This window comes from Vipera ursinii (assembly GCF_947247035.1).
Source record: "Vipera ursinii genome assembly, chromosome: 1".
Classification (NCBI taxonomy): Eukaryota; Metazoa; Chordata; class Lepidosauria; order Squamata; family Viperidae; genus Vipera; species Vipera ursinii.
Window position 1 is genome coordinate 193,184,773 of NC_139512.1, and position 22,318 is coordinate 193,207,090.

The 22,318-nt window shown below is 37.5% G+C and overlaps 1 protein-coding gene and 1 long non-coding RNA gene across 2 annotated transcripts in view; both read left to right on the top strand.

The window, feature by feature from the left end:
- The window catches only part of LOC310632646, a 1,302,393-nt gene that overhangs the window by 1,019,592 nt on the left and 260,483 nt on the right, over window positions 1–22,318 (top strand). The window lies entirely within an intron of this gene.
- Window positions 1–22,318, top strand: part of PKHD1 (PKHD1 ciliary IPT domain containing fibrocystin/polyductin) — a gene marked incomplete at both ends in the record, with an annotated part of 193,424 nt that overhangs the window by 50,057 nt on the left and 121,049 nt on the right. Inside the window, 4 exons of the mRNA XM_083349752.1 lie at window positions 1,308–2,933; window positions 4,111–4,254; window positions 12,194–12,428; window positions 14,437–14,587. Coding sequence (XP_083205878.1) covers window positions 1,308–2,933; window positions 4,111–4,254; window positions 12,194–12,428; window positions 14,437–14,587 — 2,156 coding nt within the window. The remainder of the gene's footprint in view (window positions 1–1,307; window positions 2,934–4,110; window positions 4,255–12,193; window positions 12,429–14,436; window positions 14,588–22,318) is intronic.

Here is a 22,318-nt window from a genome sequence, read left to right on the forward strand (position 1 = left end):
GACTTGGAATGACTGAGAAGAGACTCTGTAAAATATGAATACATGTTGAGCAGATCACATTTAATGGATGACGCCTTCGGTCTATTTTATGAGAGAGATCAGATGGTCCAATACCTACATTTGTATCCAGTCTCTTTTTCCCAAACCCTCCAACTACCTGAGGGATGAATGTAATATATCACCTTTGCACTGAAAAATCTTAAGCCAAACCATTTGGTTTCTATTTTATAATTATTTTTTTAGAATATGGTTTCCTATCCCCAACTCCCATTTTCCAGTTTTGCTTCCAATTCTTCCTCTTCTCCCCCCTTTCTGATATTACCATTAGTGAGTTCATGGGGGCTAATTATTTTAGCAAAACTAATAGGGATGGAGAATGGAGTTAAATCTTATGTCCAGAAAACAAAACAGTTTTTCTGGCTTTCCCTAAAGAGTAAATGGCTTCCATCTCTCTTAGGTGCAAGGAAAACAAAGAGATGCATCCTACGCCTAATGTCAGGATAGAGGAAAGAAATACTTTCCAAGGCTGTGTAATTTCTACCCTTAACCTTTTCCACTCAGAGCAGTAATGCATAGGCTGGGCCTAGTAGCTTATTTGGTATAAGTGCTGATTCCATCCCCCCCAGCCCCCCTCAGTTGGTTGTGGGCAGGTTGCCTATGGGTTACTAGAGAGAATTTGGGTTAACCAGCAAATAAATAAGGCACCAAAGAATGAAGGACCTGAGACCCAATATACTTCACATTAGCATATAGTTAGTGAAAATGGTTGAACATGATTTTATTCTTTATAGCAATAGCCCTTAGACTTATATACCACTTCACAGTGCTTTACAGCCCTCTCTAAGCAGTTTACGGAGTCAGCATATTGCCCCCAACAATCTGGGTTTTCATTTTACTGACCTCAGAAGGATGGAAGCCTGAGTCAAACTTGAGCCATTCAGGATTGAACTCCTGGCAGTGGGCAGACTCAGACTACAATAATGCATTCTAACCACTGCACCACCACGGCTCTTTATATTAAGGTTTTGTTTATAACATACTTATATATCAGTGTATTGACAAAGTCTCAGAACAATAAACCATAAATATAGAATTTAAAATACAGAAACACCAATAAAACATAAATAAAGAATTTAAAATACTGGAAAAAACAAAACCCTGAAACAATTAACATCCCAAGCTTCTGTGTTGCCTTATTGGACATCTTATTCTGTATTAAACATTAATATAATAGAAATATAATTTTTCAAATTATATTAATTTTGAAAAAAAGTTAATATTCACTGACATTTTTATCTGTTTCCTAGGTGGAACATTGCTCACCATTTCTGGAATAGGTTTTGGCTACAGCCCAGCCTTGGTCTTAGTTCTGATTGATTTTCAACCCTGTACTATAATCAGTCTAACTGAAGATAAAATTCTATGTCGGACTCCACAACCCACTCAGCCATCTCATGCCATTCTCAAAACTCTTTTGGCAGATATAGAGGTGTACATAGGCAACCGGTCATCGGTAGACCCATTTCAAATGAAAATCTTCAACAATTACACTTTTCTTTACAACATGTCTTTAACTCCAAAGATCCTAAACATTGAAATAGAATTATTGAACAATAGCCTGCGCTTAGGCATAGAAGGAATCAATGTAACAAATTCAGTGGCTATCCTGGCCCAGGTGGAATGTCAACTTGAAGTAAAGAAGTTCAACCACTCTATCACGTGGTCCCAGTGTTCTTTACCTCTCAGTGTTCTAGAACCGGGGCACTATGTTATGAGTGTTCTCCAGAAGCAAATGGGCTTTGCCAACATACCAGCTGAGAGGCAACATTTTACAGCATACCCACAGATAAAGACTATCTTTCCATCTCGTGGCTCAGTGTGTGGTGGGCAGCTGCTCACAATATCTGGCCATTTTCTCAAATCTCGGACAAATTCTACTTGGGTAAATCTGACGGGCAACTTGTCTTGTGAGGTCCAAAGCTCAAGTGAAGACAGTATAATCTGTGCACTTTTTTCAAGAGATCCCCTTTTGGATGATCAGCAGTTTCCTGATGTACACCAAGCTCTTAATATCACAGTGAAAGTCAATGGAATGTATGGCCGTTGCCTAGGCGACTGCTCGTTCCATCTTCTTGCAAACAACACTCTTATTATTGATGCCGTCACTGTGAGGTTTGCTGGGATCTTAATTTACTTGTTAATCAGAATTCAGAAATTAGTTTGGGCAGTGGATGAAATCCTTATAGAGGTAGATGGACATCTCCCTTGCAATATAACTTCTTTGAACAAAACCAGTATTGAATGTCAGATGCACAGCCTTGATGCAAAAGAACATAGCATTTCAGTATTGAGTAGAGGCTGGGGTGCAGCCTGCCTGAGACAGAAAGACTCAAATATTTTCAGTGTTACTCCTGAGGTGCTCCATCTTTATCCTCAGAATTTCAGTGTCAATGGCAGAGGCCTCCTCACCTTAGAAGGTGCAGCACTTCAAGGCAGGAGCAGCACTTCAGTTCTCATAGGAAATCAGAAGTGTCTCCTCACCAAAGTCACATATTGGGCCCTTAAGTGCCTTGTGCCTTCAGGCAAAGGGACTGCAATCGTGCGACTCGACATAGACAATATGTCATATCCTGCTGGGGAAATAAGCTACAGTAAAGAATTCACCCCAGTTTTCCTCTCCCTTCTGCCTTCCACAGGCCAGTTGCTGACAATAATGGTTTCAAAAGTTAGGCAAATGGAAGACATATATGTTTTCATTGGAGGCTCTTCCTGTACCAATGTTACTAGCAATGGTACCAGTTTGCAATGTGTGCTTCCTCAGCTTCCCACTGGAGAACATAATGTGACTGGTGGAATTGTGCAGAGAGGTTGGGCTTCCTCAAGTTTGGTATTCACTTCAGTCCTGACAGTTATCACAGTGGAAAACAGCCATGGTAAGTATGTGGATGGTTCTGGGGAGCAGAAATCTGTAATCTCATTGAGTTGATCTGAAAAGCAAACCTGGGGAGTTATAGCAGCAAACTTAAAATTTCAGAATTATATTTGACTGGAGTCTTGTTTTTGTGAAATAACTTGCTATTTCTTCTACATTAGAATTTTTCCTCAAAGTGATAAACATATGGTTTTTCTTGCAAGTCATAGATTGTTTTCTTTTAACACATACAGCATGCTTATATTTTCTTATGACGATCTGTTATCCTGCCACAAAACATAACAAACTTTTTTGTTTGATGTTCAGAAAACACTTGTGATGTCACATTTTTAATAGCAGAAATGCTTCACCATCTTAGTTCCAAAATCCCATTAGTAGCTTTGAGACAAAGGCCAAGTATCATAGCTGACCTTCACCACCTTATGTTGACTTTCTTTAGTTATTCTACATTTGGAGACATGCTTCATGAAAGTAGATGGCCAGCAAAAACCATGTGTTAATTGTCAAGTGAAGGGTATTACAAAGTGTTAACAGATCACATTAAAAGATAGCAGTGGGATTCTAACAGTTTATTAATAATTGCCTTGTATACTAGAGTTTAAATTTGTTGCTATCCATCTTAGAGTTTATGTATTGTGTTGTCTGGAGTGATAAAACAGGGATGGGTAATCAGAGATTCTCAGGACACTATAAGCTCCTCTACTTTTTTTTGCTCCCAAAATCTCTCAAAATCCTACTTCTATAGAATGATTTTTGGTAGCCTACTTAATTTGTATACAAATTAAAATTGAAAGTAGACATGCTAAGCCTCTCTTTTGGGTGAGTTTTGGAAAGGCTCAAATACATTTCCAAAAGCAACCCCTACCAAGAAACTAGATTTTCTCCTGCTCCACTCCAAGACCACAATAAAAGAAAATAAATAGAAAAGAACAAATGAATATTGCTTATACTTTGTGTAAGGTTTTACTCTTCATACTTCTATGCTGTCTTGTTTGTATACTTATATTACATTCCTTAAAGATTCATGAAAGGAACAAGGAGACTCATTGTCTTTATATATTATTGACTGTCTTCCAGAACATTTCCAGAGCATTTCTAAAATGTTATGGGAAGCTGAGGATGACAAATTTCAGCAATAGCAATTTGTGAAATGCTTTGCACATTATTTCTTTTTCAAGGCAATCTTGATGGAGGAGAAATATATATACATGGAAATGGATTTTCTCCAGGAAATACCTCAGTTTCCATTTGTGGTTCTCCTTGTGAAATGCTGAATGTGACCACCACAACTGATCTGACCTGCTTAACGGGGCCCTTGAACGGTCAGTGGAATGACTGAGATGTGTTAATTGATAGAGAAAGAAAATATGTTGCCTGTGCTGCCAACTGCTTTTCACTGCTATGGGTACAAAAGATTAATGTGAATCTCTTGCTGCCATTTTAAATATAATAAAAGAAACAGGTAAGAAATTAGGGATTGTCCTTCAATATGAACCTGAAAAAATGTGACATATATCCATGAAAATCTTATAGGGGATAATTTAGAATAAACTGACCTTGATTTCTATTACATCACATGCTCATATATTGACTCTTAAGCCTGTTTCATCCTCTTTCTGTGCAATTTGTTTCTTGGAAAGAAAACTCTAACATGCAAATGTTTTTAATGATTTTTAAAAGAGTTCACAGTTTTTTTTTAAAGTGCACGAGGAAGTCAGAACTTCTCTTCTCTTCTCTTCTCTTCTCTTCTCTTCTCTTCTCTTCTCTTCTCTTCTCTTCTCTTCTCTTCTCTTCTCTTCTCTTCTCTTCACTGTAAAATCTAGAAAATGTGACACCGAACACACTGGATGAAAAATGCCCTAGAACTAGCCATGAGTTGTTACTCTTTTCTGTTCTGCCAATATTATGATAAGGCAACTACTTGTTTTTCTAAAGCAGGGGTGTCAAACTCAATTTCATTGAGGGCTGCATCAGCATTGCGGTTGCCCTCAGGGGGCCGGGTGGGTGTGGCCTGGGTGGGCATGGCTAGAGTGCGTATGGCCTACTGGGTGGGCGTGGCCAGCTCTACATCGTTCACATTAAGGGTGCGTATGAGGGCCTGGGTAGGAGTGGGACAGATCTGAGGGTCTCTGGCAGGAGGAGGGTCTCTGGGCCAGGGCCAAGGCAGTGGGGGCCATTCCCTCACTGTTTCCAGGATGGCCTCATGGGCCGCATGAAACCACTTCACGGGCCGGATCTGGCCCCCGGGCCTTGTGTTTGACATGTCTGTTCTAAAGCAACCATAATCTGTCTTTACAAATATCTTCTTCCTGAGATGTTAAAATCAGCAGCCAAAGTTGTGAAATTGTAGGTTTGTTGTACATCGTTATGTTTCTTTACCATTATATGTAAAGTTGCTTTGTTATTTTTTTGTTGACAAGTCAGAGTAATAAACGAACTCTGATGAGAGAAGCAAACTAGAGTAACTGATTCTCATACAATGCTAAAGAAACCAGGGAGACCTCCATTGGCTAGAGAGAAAGTCATTAGGCATAATCAATTAGCTGACTATATTTGTTCCTAAAAAAAGAAACAGGGGAGAGAATATTTCAAGTGCTAGTAGGAAATAATTTATTGTACAGAAGCCTGCTGTCTTTTAGAAACTTCTTTTGTAAAGGGTGCTACAAAACCAGTTTGACCTTGTAAAAACATCCATATATAAAATGAGATAAGGTAAGGTCAACATTCAGCACAATTTTTTTTCATAATAAACAATAAATTAATATTTTATAAGTTTATTTTATCTCTAAAAATACTGAAATAATAAATATGTCAAATAATCTAGAGTCAATAATAAGAACAATCTTTTGCACAAATGGAAAATATCCACTTTCAGGGAAGAAAAGGTATGTTAGTGTAAATTTAAGTTTTCAAAACATTTCCTTTGCCTCTCTTTGCTTACAGATTTTCCTTTATTGGTTTACATTCTCTTATAAAACAAGTGAACTCACAATTTTTTAATACATTTCAGAATTAGTGTGGCAACATTCCCACAATGTTTTGATATTTTACATATCTTTTTGGGGTAAATAATTTAGGAAACATCCACTTTAAACTATACAAAATACATTTTCTAAGCATCAGAGTAAAATTAGTTCAGCTAAGTTATGAAATATACAAAAACTATTGCATTGAATTTCCCAATATTCATTCATAAGAAATGTAGTTAATTGTTAGTTCTTGCAATATTTTAAACTGCCATTAGATGTCAGTAAATGAACATTGATTACTATTACTGATATTATACTGAGAGTTTTCATTATTTTTATTATATGTGTTGTGCAGTTGCTTCAAACCACATGCTGATTACTTTTGCTAGTAGAAGAAGACAGAACTTGAGAAATACGGTAGCCTGCAAATAAAAGTTTGAGTAACAGAAGAAATATCTAAGGTTTTTAGTTTACAATAAACCAGCTGAGCTAAATCAAAGGCAGGCTGAGAGAATAGTCAACATTGGTTATGTTACGAACCCAAGAATGTCAAGAATAGGCAAAATCCTTACATCACTTTTTTCCCCACAGTAAAGGCTAGAGTGAGAAAATCAAAATATTGTTAATGAACAGAAAATATTCTGAGGCCTAGGAGTAGGTCTGAGTTCTGCATTTCTCTGAGAAGATACATGATGATGATGGCTCTATGCACTGAAAAAAGATACTTGTTCATACAATAAGCAATACTGCATGTTGTAAGAAACGGCTCATCCTGTCTCTGATTTGAGTCAGTTTGGCATCTGTTTATTGCACTGTAATACCGGAATATTTAGTAGGCAAAGACAATTGCTGACATAATCTCATCTTCCTCTTGCTGCTTTTTTCACATAGCAAAAAAGCATTTTGTCTAGGCTTCAGACTAGCAAATGGTCTGAAGAGACAGGAAGACCTCATCTGCTATTCTACGGCTAGTTTTATTCCTCAGAATATGAAGCCTTGCTGATCTTCTCCCTTGCTGCCTTCTTCCTGAAGGGCATCAGAGATGACAACAGGATGGTTATTAATGTCATTAAAGTAGGATATGGAAGCCTTGTTTAAATAGGGGGAAAAAAGTTAAAACACAAAGTTTGTGAAGTTTGTGAAGAATGAAGAATTTTAAGGACATAATAAGAGATATAAAAAGAGGTTTCTGAAATCTATTGTAAGAAAGATTAAAATGGAAGAAATTTTAGGAGATCAAGAGATCAAGAGAAAGAAAAAGAAAGAAACACTTAGCAAGGATAGGAGGTGATAGAAAAGCTTGAATGGGTACTTTGCATCTCCTTCATTGCAGAAAAAATGGGTAAATCTGAGTTGATAGTTTCAAAAGTGGAAGCTGAGAAGCTGAGAAAAGGAGTGATGATAAAAATGGAAGTCATCATTCCAATAGATAATGCTAAAAATCCTAGAAAAATCAGGAAAGAATTTTTAATAAAGACAACAACCACCTTGCAGTTCAGATATTCAGAATAAATTTATGGAATCAAGATTCCTTCAGTTCTATATATCCCTTTTATGGTTGGTTCCAGATATTTTTTTTTCTGTAGAAGTCCGAAAGATTCAAAAACAAAGCTGAAATCTCCATGTCTTTTCATTTTTCCACTGTGTGACACAGAAAAGAACAGAAGTAAAATCTTTAGTTCCAGATTAACCTTTTCAATTGGCAGATTTAGTAACTGATTTAAGATGCTGCTACTGTCCTTTAAGAATTTTACAGAGGTTGTAAGGTTTTTTTTCTCTTTTCCACAGACAACATTTGTTAGGGTATGATATAAAATGACATTCAGTTAGTTCCTCCTTTTAACTTACAGTGCAACTATGGGTGTATGTATGCACACAAAAATACATGTAACTTGCACTGAGTTGAGTGGAATTTATTTGTAAGTTTCCTTCATTTATAATATAAGGCAATATTCTTGGGAGCTTTATAGTTATCTTATTTCCATAATATTTTTATTTATATTTAAATACACACTTCCACAGCCATGCAGAGTAGTGGGGAAAGAAAGATCTAAACCAGGGGTCCCCAACCCCTGGTCCATGGACCGGCACCGGGCCACGGCATGCCAGAAACTGGGCTGTGCAAACAAGTGAAGCCCCATCCGTGGGATGCAGGCAGTACATGAAACCACATCCCCTCTGGTTCATGGAAAAACCATTCTTCACGGAACCGGAAACAATTTTTCCTGCATTACACATAGGCAAATCTTTGGATTAACTCTGAAAATGTTTATATTAATTGTAGATTGTTGGATTTTTTTTAAAAAAAGCACCTTACAAACTTTAGTCTGAACTTCACTTTTTATTTTATTTTATTTTTATCACTTTATACAAGATCCCATGGACACAGCTACATTCTTAAGGTGATGGGGAGGGGGGAAAGCTATTTTTATAAAAGTGATAATTGGGGGGTAGGAAAGAAACACACATAAAAACATATACATGCAGTATTTACATACAGTATATATAATATATTTCCATGGTGGTTTATAATGACAGAGTATAATGAAACATTAACTTTGACTGATATAGTGGTATTCACAGTGCTTTTTTGTAAAAGAAAAAGGTGCCAGAACTCACACATGTCATACAACCCGCCTTGCCTACCCTACAAGGTTCCCTCCAAAAGAGGTGCCGGAACTCCGTTCTGAGCATTCTATGACAAAAAAAGCCCTGGGTATTCATAACAAAATCATAGGTTTTAATATTAATATCATGAGTTAACTGACAGCAGTGTTTACTTAGATCACCTCTATATTGATATTAGCATAACTCCGAACATCTCCATATTCCAGTGATCCCAAAGTGTCATCCCTGTTGGGCCCTGAGCCATGTATTTTCAGCTCAGCTGCAGGACAATAAAAAATGCTGCATGCCTTGTTTTTATAGCTAAAACCTTTGTGGGTGGACCATTTTTTACATTAATGGAGCTCCTCTCTCTGAACTTGTTCCCACTCACCTATGAAGATAATACCATGACTATAATTCATTCTTCTGTGGACAAAATATGATGCTGTAATGACTTCCCTTTTTAAAGTGATTTTTAAACGAAACAAAAAAAAAATAAACAAACAAAAGAAGCAAATACAGAATATAGTATGGTACAAGTAGCTTGCTTATGTGGAGAAATCACCCTTTCAAACCCTGTAGAATTGTCTATTACCTATGAAAGTAGTGTTGAGAATTAGAGGAGTAAAATTAGTGTCAGAGCCAGATTAAGGCCAATGGATACCCCAAGCGCAGTCCAATAATAGTGCTCCTTAACCTTTCCATTGCTAAACTGAAAAGATATCAAGATTCAATAATTGCTGGAGTCCTCCAGAAAATGGTGTGCCAAGTGGCAGGATTAACTTTTTTCCTGCTGACAAACAGCTGACTTTGCTGCCGAAGCCAGCTCTTTGAGAATATTAAAATGAAAGCAACTGTATATTAAGGATTAACATTATACATTATATAATTTTACAATGCCCACAAAAAGAGATACAAAGGAAAGGTGAGAGCCTCATCAACTTACAGGGAGTGCAGAATTATTAGGCAAATGAGTATTTTGACCACATCATCCTCTTTATGCATGTTGTCTTACTCCAAGCTGTATAGGCTCGAAAGCCTACTACCAATTAAGCATATTAGGTGATGTGCATCTCTGTAATGAGAAGGGGTGTGGTCTAATGACATCAACACCCTGTATCAGGTGTGCATAATTATTAGGCAACTTCCTTTCCTTTGGCAAAATGGGTCAAAAGAAGGACTTGACAGGCTCAGAAAAGTCAAAAATAGTGAGATATCTTGCAGAGGGATGCAGCACTCTTAAAATTGCAAAGCTTCTGAAGCGTGATCATCGAACAATCAAGCGTTTCATTCAAAATAGTCAACAGGGTCGCAAGAAGCGTGTGGAGAAACCAAGGCGCAAAATAACTGCCCATGAACTGAGAAAAGTCAAGCGTGCAGCTGCCAAGATGCCACTTGCCACCAGTTTGGCCATATTTCAGAGCTGCAACATCACTGGAGTGCCCAAAAGCACAAGGTGTGCAATACTCAGAGACATGGCCAAGGTAAGAAAGGCTGAAAGACGACCACCACTGAACAAGACACACAAGCTGAAACGTCAAGACTGGGCCAAGAAATATCTCAAGACTGATTTTTCTAAGGTTTTATGGACTGATGAAATGAGAGTGAGTCTTGATGGGCCAGATGGATGGGCCCGTGGCTGGATTGGTAAAGGGCAGAGAGCTCCAGTCCGACTCAGACGCCAGCAAGGTGGAGGTGGAGTACTGGTTTGGGCTGGTATCATCAAAGATGAGCTTGTGGGGCCTTTTCGGGTTGAGGATGGAGTCAAGCTCAACTCCCAGTCCTACTGCCAGTTTCTGGAAGACACCTTCTTCAAGCAGTGGTACAGGAAGAAGTCTGCATCCTTCAAGAAAAACATGATTTTCATGCAGGACAATGCTCCATCACACGCGTCCAAGTACTCCACAGCGTGGCTGGCAAGAAAGGGTATAAAAGAAGGAAATCTAATGACATGGCCTCCTTGTTCACCTGATCTGAACCCCATTGAGAACCTGTGGTCCATCATCAAATGTGAGATTTACAAGGAGGGAAAACAGTACACCTCTCTGAACAGTGTCTGGGAGGCTGTGGTTGCTGCTGCACGCAATGTTGATGGTGAACAGATCAAAACACTGACAGAATCCATGGATGGCAGGCTTTTGAGTGTCCTTGCAAAGAAAGGTGGCTATATTGGTCACTGATTTGTTTTTGTTATGTTTTTGAATGTCAGAAATGTATATTTGTGAATGTTGAGATGTTATATTGGTTTCACTGGTAAAAATAAATAATTGAAATGGGTATATATTTGTTTTTTGTTAAGTTGCCTAATAATTATGCACAGTAATAGTCACCTGCACACACAGATATCCCCCTAAAATAGCTATAACTAAAAACAAACTAAAAACTACTTCCAAAAATATTCAGCTTTGATATTAATGAGTTTTTTGGGTTCATTGAGAACATGGTTGTTGTTCAATAATAAAATTAATCCTCAAAAATACAACTTGCCTAATAATTCTGCACTCCCTGTAATGTCAAAGTCTTCTTGGAAGCCTTTGGAAAAAAATGCTTTTCAACTGACAAGCTCTGAATGAAAATTTAAATAAAAGATTTGATGATTTAACAACAGTCATAAATCAACCTAAGGATGATACCCAGGTACAGGTAAATCAGACTTGCAATTGGGTGGATTGGAAGTCAATTTGTTGCTGAGAGAATTAAAAGTGAAGGAGCTTTGCTTGAGAATTGCAGGCTCTTTGGAGAAGGCTGAAAGGGGCATGAACTTAAAAGGCTTAGAGAGAGGCAGCATGGATCAGTGATGAATTGAACTCTCTTAAGAAAACTGATGGAGATTGTGAAATATAGATTTATTATATTCAATCAAAACACAACTGTTAAGAGATGTTGTGGTTCAACTTGCACAAAAAACTTCTGAACAAAAAATGCTGCAGAGATATTCACAACAAAGAACCATGATTTTGGAGAATAAAATGCAATTATTGGGAAAGATCCCAATTATAATTTTAAGGAAAAACTTTATTATTAAGAATCAATCAAAGACATTTGATCCTGGACAAATGAGAGAAAATGACTGCAGTGGTTTATGGTGGATTAGAAGTCATTGGGGACTTTCTGTGTGTGAAATACAATAATGGATTGTTAACAAAGGCATTTAAAATTTAGTTTTGTTGTTGGATTTACCTGTTAACTGTTTTTTTTAAAAAACCTGTAAATAGATGGTAGGTCAAATTACCTGGGCAAATAGAGCTGTAGAAGTTTATAAATTGTAAACCTTTTTCTTTTTTTTTTGCAACTTTAATTTTTTAAAAATATACTGTATATATCAGTATTCAACTGGGGGGGACAGTATATGTACAGTATATATTTTAAAGCATATTTTGTCTTTGTTGTTATTTCCCTTTTTTATGTTGAACTTCCAAAGTGTATTAACTTTGGAAATACAATAAACATTTTATCAAGTCTCAATAACTGCTGAAAACTAAGGGTGGTAGTGAAAGAGTTAAGGGCATGATAACCCAGGGGCAAAAAAATGTGGTGGCCTTCTTGTGCCTTTCAGGAACATCATAGCATGAAATTCATGCCACTGCTGTTGCAAATAATCAACAAGGGAATTGGGAAAAGGCGACTTCCTTCTATATTTCTCTAATTCTTGATGTCTTCTCATTCCCCAACCCCTATTTTTCAGCTTCTCTAGCGGTTCTCTGTGCTCTGACCTATTCTGCAGAAGAGAATGGCGAAGACTGCAAAGCAGCTGGTGCAGCAGTGATCCAGTGTGACATCCAAATCAAAGCAAATGCTGATGTTGTTACAGCGGCCACCCCATTCCTATTCTTTTGTGACGATTTGGCTTATTCCTCTTTAAGATCTAACAAGACCTCTATCAACTCATCCCATGTCCATTATTTTGGCCTCCTTCTCAGGTTAGAAATAGCTTTTTTTTAACTCTAGCTGGAATCTTACACATTTCTTTCAAAATATATAGTGCCCAGTCCAAAGCAGAATCTATGGAATGCTGCAGCAGGAAAAAGATTAGGGATTATGACATACAGATATATAAATCAATTATGTTGATTTACTAGATAAAAATGCAATATCAGTAATTCTATGAAGCATTGATCTAGCTAATGCTGGCAAACAGATTCATTACAGATTTTAAGGCAGTTAGACAACCAGTGGCCCTTCAAATGTTGGACTTCAACTCTCAAGATACTCCATCACTGCTAGGGCTCATGGCAACAAATCACTGTGCCATCTGAATAACTAGGTGTCAGTTCCTTAATTGTATATACATTGGCCTGACGTTTAAGGAAGTGGCTACATTACTGAAGGTTATCACCATTCAGCTTGCAATTGTGTAACACTCCTCTATTTTGAATGGCAATCTGATATACAATAATTAAGGTGTACCTGACATCTCCTGTGTAGTAAGTTCTAATCTGTGCTGTCTGCCATGCTGAAATCTTGTTACTGATACTTTTTGTTTTGCAATTTTTCTACAATTTCCAAAATTGTCCACACACACTCCACCCCTTGCCCCCAATGAATTTGTTTATAAGCATATCTAACTTGATTGGGATTAACTTGTTAGTGAAAAAAGAAAAAAGGATGGGTTGCATTAGGTAGCAAAGGATGTCTTTTCTTAATATCTGTAATAATTTGGGTAGTCAGGATACAGGCCAGATTTTAGTACATTTCCTGCTAATTCCTGGGGTGTTAAGATTTTAAAAAGAGTAGCCAAGAAGTGAGAATGTAACAGTCCTGTGGCCAGCTTGCAGAGTGATTTAATAAACAGTTTGATTAGCTCCTCTGATGACTGAGACAATAATTATTGCTGAAGGCAATCATGCAACTATTCTCTCTCTCTTTCTCTCTCTCTCTTTTTGGATACAAACATGGCTTGTGGGGATGGGGATTCATCTTTTCATAGTGACATCTTAAGTCACAGGAGTAAAAAGAAGTTGGCAAGTCTAATGAGGAAATGTGCTGCTGGGTTTCAGTGATGATAGGAAAGGCCAAACTTTCAGCACCGAAATTCTAACTGCCTTTCACACAGTCTTAAGGATTAGTAAACTTGAAATTTGTTAAGGCATTTGGAACGCATGCTAATCATTGTTCAGTATATGGACGTAGATATTAGAATCTTAAACGCTCACCACCCTAGCAGGCAGCTGTCAACAAGCAGAGCTAATTAAGAATGACCCTTTATTTGTTTTCCCCCTGATAATTTTGAGTATCTCTCACTCCATCTACCACTTCCTAATGTGAACAGAGACTGTACAGAAAGGGGCCCCACTAAACTAACTGGCACATATATCGAATCTGCTTAGCCTGGGCTGTTAAGTAAGTTTAATTAATTTACTAAGTTAATGTTCCAGTGCTAGCATGAAAGCATCATTGCTATCAGCTGGGTAGCAGGAATTAGAACCCTAAATGAGCTCATTTTTTCACAGTTGGAATTAGGGACCAGTTAGCCAGTTATATGGTTTTCCAATTTCTGCACTTGCCCTAAGGGAGTTGCAAGTTATTCATTCCCCAGGATTAAGTGTGAGTAAGAAAAAAGAGCTACTTGGGATTTACTTCCATCTTTGACTCAAGCAGTGTCTATTCTCTTTCGTTTTCTGCCCTAGAAGTGAATGTGTATGTGTGTCATTTTGAGAGGATGGCAGAATAGTATCTCTAAGAAATGTTTCCTATGTGTATTTTTTTGTTGGAAAGGTTTGCAGATAAAGGTGTATGTGTGTGTGGGGGGGGAAGCAAAACAAATAAACAATAAAAGAATGGAAACAAAATTACAGAAATTTGCAAAGTTTGACAAATGGTGGTCTGGAGTTGCCACAAGCTAATGGCTTGCGATGATTAATAAGAGTAAAAATAATTGCATTTCATTAAGATTGATGACACCCCATTTAACCTCCCTTCTCGTTTCAGCCCTAAAGTGGAAAGAGATGAAGTTCTCATCTATAATAGCTCCTGTAACATTACCATGGAAACTGAGGCAGAGATGGAGTGTGAGGGACCTAATCAGCCAATTACCTCCAAGATTACTGAGATATGGAAAAACTGGGGCCAGAACACTCAGGTATAATCAAATCTTTTTTATAGACTGATTCAAACAGCTTAAAATTAAATTTGTGATATTGTGTACATTTAAGTGAAAAAAAAAACCTTAGGCCAGGCAGAGGCAATATATAATTTTAAATGCTTTCCAACTGAATAGCAGATCTAATGCACAGCAAAGGAACTAATTCTTAACTATGGTTAACCATGCTTTAATAAATATGAATGAGACCTGCTGTATTTAATTGCTTTCTGTTGTCTCTTTATTTTTGCAATCTCCTTTCTTATAAATGATGCTACTTCCTGCCTCTGTAGCTGAAATCAGAGATCTCAATCACAGTTTTTTTTCCTGAGTTATTATGGTATCTACTCATGCTCTTGAGGCAATGGGCTATTAGCTAGTTGAAACAGGAAGATGATAAGCTTTATTGGAATATGGACTAGCACTTGGATACTACTTGCATATTGCCAGGATGTTGTTTTTTTAAAAACAAATCATGTTGCCTCTTTGGTCCTTATGGAAGAATTAAAATAATTAAAATAACTATTTCTGATTTGTGTGTCATTATTTTGAATAACATGGAGTTCATCAATTGATGTGTCATTCCTACATACCATTAATATCTGTAAGAAATATAAATATTGCTCATACTTCTCTGTCTTTCCTCCCTTTGGTCCATATTTGGACTGCTGTAGGAAGTCTATGTGTACACATATATGTATTGTGTAACATACAAGTATTTTTTTAAAAAAAGATCCACTTTTGTCCAAAAAAACCCCGTGGTAGTTTCAGTGCCATTCTGACAAGTTCAGTGCAAAAGACAAGAATTCATGCAGATGGTATATTTATGTCTATTGGATGTATTTAAATTATAGACGCGGTGGCTCAGTGGGTTAGGACGCTGAGCTTGTCAATCTGAAGGTCGGCAGTTTGGCGGGTCGAATCCCGAGTGCTGCGTAACAGAGTGAGCACCTGTTACTCGTCCCAGCTTCTGCCAACCTAGCAGTTCGAAAGCACGTAAAAATGCAAGTAGAAAAATAGGGACCACTACGGTGGGAAAGTAACAGCGTTCCGTGCGCCTTTGGCGTGACCATGGAGATGTCCTCGGACAAGCGCTGGCTCTTCGGCTTTGAAACGGAGATGAGCACCGGCCCCTAGAGTCGGAAACGACTAGCACGCATGTGCGGGGGAACCTTTACCTTTTACCTTTAAGTATAATTAATGCCCAATGAAGTCCTTCTTTTTTCTCAATTCAGCCTGTGTATACGCTACTTATGCTTTCCTCAATTGGGAGACGTGTAATCTTCCAAGAGTCATTGCATTGCAGTGCGTAACAAATTGAATAAGTAAATAAAGGTAAACAGAAACATTTTTAGTGTAAATGTGGGTAGATGGGGGAAATGACAAGAAAATCTGCTTGCATAGTTTTCCGTTTGAGTACTTTTTTTCCCCCCTCATGAAGGCAGCTCATGAACTTAGTCTTTTCATTACAGAATCCACTGCAGTTTAGCAGTAATTCCTTTTACCTTTTATCTTCTGGAAACGAAAGCTAGAAAATGGTTTCAGGGTTTGGAGATGAGAAAATATTCTGAGGATGATCCTTTAAAATTAAAACATTATTTAAATAAATGAATGTGGGGAAATGATAGGGAGAATAAAACTTTAACTTGGCATAGGGACTGTAAGTTGGTCCTTTTTACATAGAGCCTGTGGGAGACATTTAATCAGCATCAGTCATACCAAGAATGAATGAATGAATATAGAATTTGATTTCTGTATATTTTCCTGGCTATAGGTAGGTCTTGATCTGGCCATGTGCTACTTATTGTCATTCCTCTCTCTAATTAATATCGTGAGAAGGGAAACCTGGGACAGCCAAGCATCAATTTTTTGATAGTTTTGATCTCTCATTTTAGCATTACTATAAATTTTCCCAATGTTCTGGAAACGAATTTAGAATGAGAGACAAGGCAGATGGGATGGACTTTTTAGTGGCGCAGGGGATGTCAACTTTTCTTCACAAACTTACTTAATGAAGTAAGAAGGGTCCATTTAGTACATAGACCATCAAGTCCAAACTCTGCCAGATGTCCTTCCATTGCTTGATCACACTCAATGAATGGGAGCTCACTGCCTTTCTGAGGGATTAGCTCCAGTGTTCTACTTTGAGTGGCTTTACTCTTAAAAGTCCCCCCACCCAGTGGTATCCAACTGGTTTCCACTATCCCATCTTTTGGATTAAGGTCTGAAATGAGGGAGGTTCTGAGATAACCACCTAGCAGCTTTTGTCCAAGTAAACAATCAAGATGTCTATTTGCTATTGTATCTGAGAAGCCACACCACGCTTGAGGGCAAGAGTGCAATCAAGAGCTCCATTTCTATTTACCACAAAAGAGTCTGGGCAGCATTAAATAGATGGGGCTGCTCTTACCAGTACTTATTTGTGTTGAGCTGTTGATGTGAATGATCTAGGAAAGAAATATTTCTGAAGAAGATAATTAAACTGTAAGGTTGTGTAGCTGTCTTCACAACTATATATTACAGGAATGCTTGTTTTCTTAGTGATGCAAATGGTTGCCAAGTCTGTCACCTTACATAGCTGTGGGCCTGGAAATGCTGACCATTTCACAGTGAGAAATGCAGTCAGGGACTATTCATGTGAATCATGTGAATATAAAGATAGGTTTATATTTCTAACAGAATGGTTTGGGAATGAGGCAATAAAATGGAGTATATCACTTCAGACTACAGTTTAGTTGTTAAAATCATGAGTTACAGTGTATATCATTAAGAGAAATGTTATCTCTGTAATTGGAAATAATGATTTGGGTTCTCTGTAAATTTTGATAATCTAACAGGAGTAGGAATATATAGCTTTGTATCCTAGGAAGAAGCATGTAGATGATAATTGCATAGACAATTTACTATAATCATTGCAATATTTTCATTCTCAGGTTGCAATGAGTTCCACATACAATGCATACATATGAAGAAAGTATAGCTTGAAGTTGTAAATCTGGGATTTAAATTTCCTGCCAATTACCTTTAAAGGATGAGCACCATCAATTTCATTCTGAGGAAGAATCTATTCTGTCTCTGCCATCAGTGATTATCTTTATTCTACTTCCCTTATAGATTTTCATTATCTGTGGACATTTTGTATTTTGTATATTTGCTGTTGATCATATTGATCAAATTACACAGCAAATGTATGTGCGTGAATAGTATGTGTTTTAATTCATCTTCTTTTGGAGAAGAAAACTCTGTATTCAGTTCATTTTGCCATTTTCTTGTTATACCACATGGACCCATTCTGTTCTAAAAGAAATTATGAATTGCAGAATCTTGAGTGTACCAATTGAAGCCTAAGTAGCATGTATGTGTTGAGGGAGGATAGGTCAGATAAGTGGTTTCAATTTTACTTGACAGCCTCTTGCTAAGATTTATGACACTGTACAGTATATACATTCTTCTACATAAAGGCTTTAATCATGTCGTGCAAACTGGCCTTCCCTTCCCAGTGGAAATAATGGTGCCAGTCAGGAAAATGCATTGATGGCCTCTTGTACATTGGGTTACAGTAATGGTGCTATTAGCAAGAGGTACAAAATGTCAGGGAAGTAATGGAACCTCACCTTTTCCCTTATGCATGGACCTCTGTAAGGAATTTAGACAGTTCTGCATGCATTGATTCTAAAAATGTGTTATCAGTTGGCATCTAACTTTGATGGCATTAGCAAAATAAATTTATTTTGACACATACTTGAGAGTTCTGGGAAACTCTGATATTGAGAAAATGACATGTCAATGTTTCCCTATACTTCCTTTACAAGAAAGCAAGTGATCTTTTATTTCACCCAAGTAGCAATTCATTAAACTGCATTCAAAAGATCTTTCTTTCCTTCTTCTGCTTCAAATTATGTGTTATAACTGTTTATATAATTCTTGAGAATTGTAAGCCCACTTAATTTTACTTTTTTTTGATAAAAGTATATGAAGTGGAATTTTATATGCTTACTAATGAATATGTATATAATATATAGCATTAAGCATGCAAAGCTACAAACCTACAGTATTATAATCAATATACCTTTTTCAGAATTGGGAACAGACTTACGGCAAGTTCTGAAAATTGTCCTTATATTCCTGGACATTATTTTGCTTTAGTGACATTTTCCAGATTCTGCTACCTGATTTATTTTGATCAAGCAAAATCCAACTTTGCAAGGTAGATGCTGCTTGCAGAACAAATGGACAGGTAGCTACATAGCAGTGTCCAACTTTGCTCTGAAGTGTTAACTTCCATATGGATGAGTCTTAGAAGGAATGGATAGATTGGCAGCACACCAAGTAGCCATTTGATTTCTTTGATTTGCACTGTGGATTAGATGAGTGAAACAGTTCGATGAAATAATACTAGCAAATGCTGGCCTGTGGATTTGGAGAGAGTTGAAAGGGAACCTTGCTGGAAACTCAGTAATGAATTAGATTGGATGGAGCAGAGTTGGCTATAGTAAGACTGTTTCTGTTTGCAAAGGCTTCTGATAGACCCAGTTGCAGAAATTATGTTGTAATGTCAGAAATTGATTAAGAAAGCAATGTAGGGGTGGGGGGGTTGGATTCTGTTGGCTATACCATCACATGATGACCAAAGGATGAGGGCAGCAATGCATTATCACTCATATGTTGAATATTTTGCATGCCTTTCATACATATTTCCAAACCAGAAACATCTAACTAGTGGGAAAATTTGGCCATAATAATATATACATAAGAAATGATAACAAAATTTAAGAGAAGAACTTACAGTATTTCCTGAGCATTTGTTCCAAAGGCCTTTCCTGTTAATGCCATACAAATTCTTTTGACTCATCCTTGATGAGAACTGGTTTATTAGAATCCATTTAATATTGATTTTGACTTTGGGACTTGGCTTTCTCAGATCTAACCGATTTCCAGAATCCAATCCTTAATGTGTCAACCTTTTCCTCCACTTCTCTCCAAGTGTTCCCAGCAATGTTTTCTTCTTTGTTATTTGGCAAATGACCTTCTGCTAGGATGGCAGGAGCAGGAGGAAGCACCAGTGAGCAAGTTGCACTTCTAGGCATGAACTAGTAAGGACTGAAGTGGGAATCTGATTGCTTTCTCTGCAGTAGCTGCCATACATCTTACTCTGGGGAAGATAAAATCTAAAAGCACAAGCATTTATTTTCTCTCTTCCTGTATAAGACTTAAAGCTATTCTTCCTGCTGTTTCTTAATTTTTTTCCTCACAAGTTCACTTTTTATAAGATGAACTTATTGAGCATTAAATAAGTTTGAATTGTGTTATTGCCTCTTTGCCTACTTTTTCCAAAATACATCAGCATTTTTGAGTTGTAAGATTTAAGCATCAAAAAAGTGAAGTCACCTCTTTGTTTAAAGGTTTAGTCTCATGTATCTAATATCGTACTCACCTACCCATCCCCACTCACTCATCTCCAAACCAATATTAATTTCTTAATATTTCTTCATTTCTTATAGTCTTACTCTAAATATGGTTGCTTATGCTTTAAACTCTGTATCTCTTTCTCCCGCCATTACATACTGAGGGACTTTTTGCTGGCCATTTTGTAGTCATGGACATTTAAGGGCCGTAGCCAGTGTTTTGATGAGTTTTATCATTTTATTTATTTATTAGTTCAATGTAATTACAATGTAATTCAGTGTAATGGCTACCTATCTCAAATGAACAGCTAACTGTTTTGCTTTAAACTCTGTATCTTTTTCTCCTGCCATTACATACTGAGGGACTTTTTGCTGGCCATTTTGTAGTCATGGACATTTAAGGGCCGTAGCCAGTGTTTTGATGAGTTTTATCATTTTATTTATTTATTAGTTCAATGTAATTACAGTATAATTCAGTGTAATGGCTACCTATCTCAAATGAACGGCTAACAGTGTTCAAAAATAAATAACAGAAAGGCAAAAATAAAACAAATAAAAAAAACAAACATCAAAAAGCAGTCATGGTAAAAATAGATTCGTCAAAAACAATTAACATAACCAATTTATGGGCTCAACCCAACCTCTTGCCCCTCAGACCCAGTGGCAGAACCAAGTGTTTAAGGACTTACAGAAGCCTGACAGGTCAGGACCAATCTGATTTCCAGGGGCATTATGTTCTAAAGCTTGGGGTACACAACAGAAAAAGCTCTCTTTCTGGAATTCTTCCTTGTTATAGAGTTTGCCTGGGCATTTCTTTTGCTTTCTTGCATGTTTGTGAGAAACGTCTTTCCTCACATTATCTCCTTTAACACAAGTCCTGCCTCCTTCCCCTTCCCCTTCCATACCACTGTGGTTTTGGTGCTAAAGTAAAGTAAAGCAACAGAAGCAGGTTGCTCTTCCATTCCTACTGTCCTCGGCAGACAAACTTTGTAAGAAGGAAGAAGTGGAAGGAAACAGTCTTCCTATATTATAATTTAAAGGTATTTTTAAGGGAAAACAAGGTTTGCAGCACCGAGAGCCAGGAGTTGAAAATCAAATCAAATAAATCACTTTACTTAGGCTAGGCAGACACTGAAACTGTGTTCACTGAAACACTTCATGGTTTGAATGGGGAATGAACAATTTGGGGTGAGATACTTCTTTAACCATTGTTGGAATGACCACAAGGTTTTGTATCTATAAGCCCAGCAGCAAATGACTGCCCAGAGCCATGACCAGCTCCTGGAGGGGAGGAGGTGCCAGGCACTGCAGACAATCAGAACTGGGATGGCCTTCAGATTGGAACAAAGCCTTGCAGACTCTTCACTCTGAAGAGCGTAGGAGGCTCTGGATGAAAAACAAGGATGCAGGATGAGTTTTCAATGGGCAGTGAGTGGGAGCCGAAGGATATTGTCCTTTCCTGTGTTCTGAGAATGATCTTGATCTTTGCTGGTGATGGGCCAATGAGAAAATGCAGATCTGCCCATTATCAATGTTCTAGAGTCCAAACCATTTGGTTGTTTTCTGTCAAAAAGTGATTTATTGTGTGGTTAGCATTTAGTCCAATTCAAATTCCTATAAGCAAAAATATATTTTTTACCAATTTCTGGTAATTTGTTTTCTCCCAGTAAAATTAGGCGAGCATCCCTTTGAAAAATACAGTTAAAACCCTAGGAAGGAAATAAAGCACCTAGGCCACACTCCATCCAACAGCCAGATAAGCAGGAAACAGCATCAGATAAACAGCCAAAAAAAGTACCCTAATCAAGAACCACCTCCCCCCCCTCCAAAAAAAAACCAACAACCCCTGACAGGCAAGCTGCTATATATAAACAGTTCTCCCCTGCAGTTATAATGTTACTTAGTCTGGTAATGAAACATCTACAAGAGGACCACCACACTTCTTTGGAATATTCTGTAAGGTCCCAGTCCCTTACTTGAACTTGAGATACCATATCAATCTAACCAGATAACCCAAGCGGAGACTTCTTGATCAAGCAGCACTTTATTTGATCAAATTAAGCAGTTGGGTGGCCAACGATCTGGAACGCTGGCAGAGTTACGTCCAGAAGTGCCACGCCTTAGAAAGTTGGTAGCATTGCTTTATAAACTTTGTTAGCCAATGAAAATCAGACAACAGAGCCATTACATCATAAGGAAGACATCAATCATTGCTGTACACTCCCTTATTCCCTCCTTCAGTTTATCCCATCCATGTACATGTTTCCCACACTTGCATAAAGTTTCTCTGGTGCAAAAGCTGATTACAAAAAGCAAGAAAGCAACA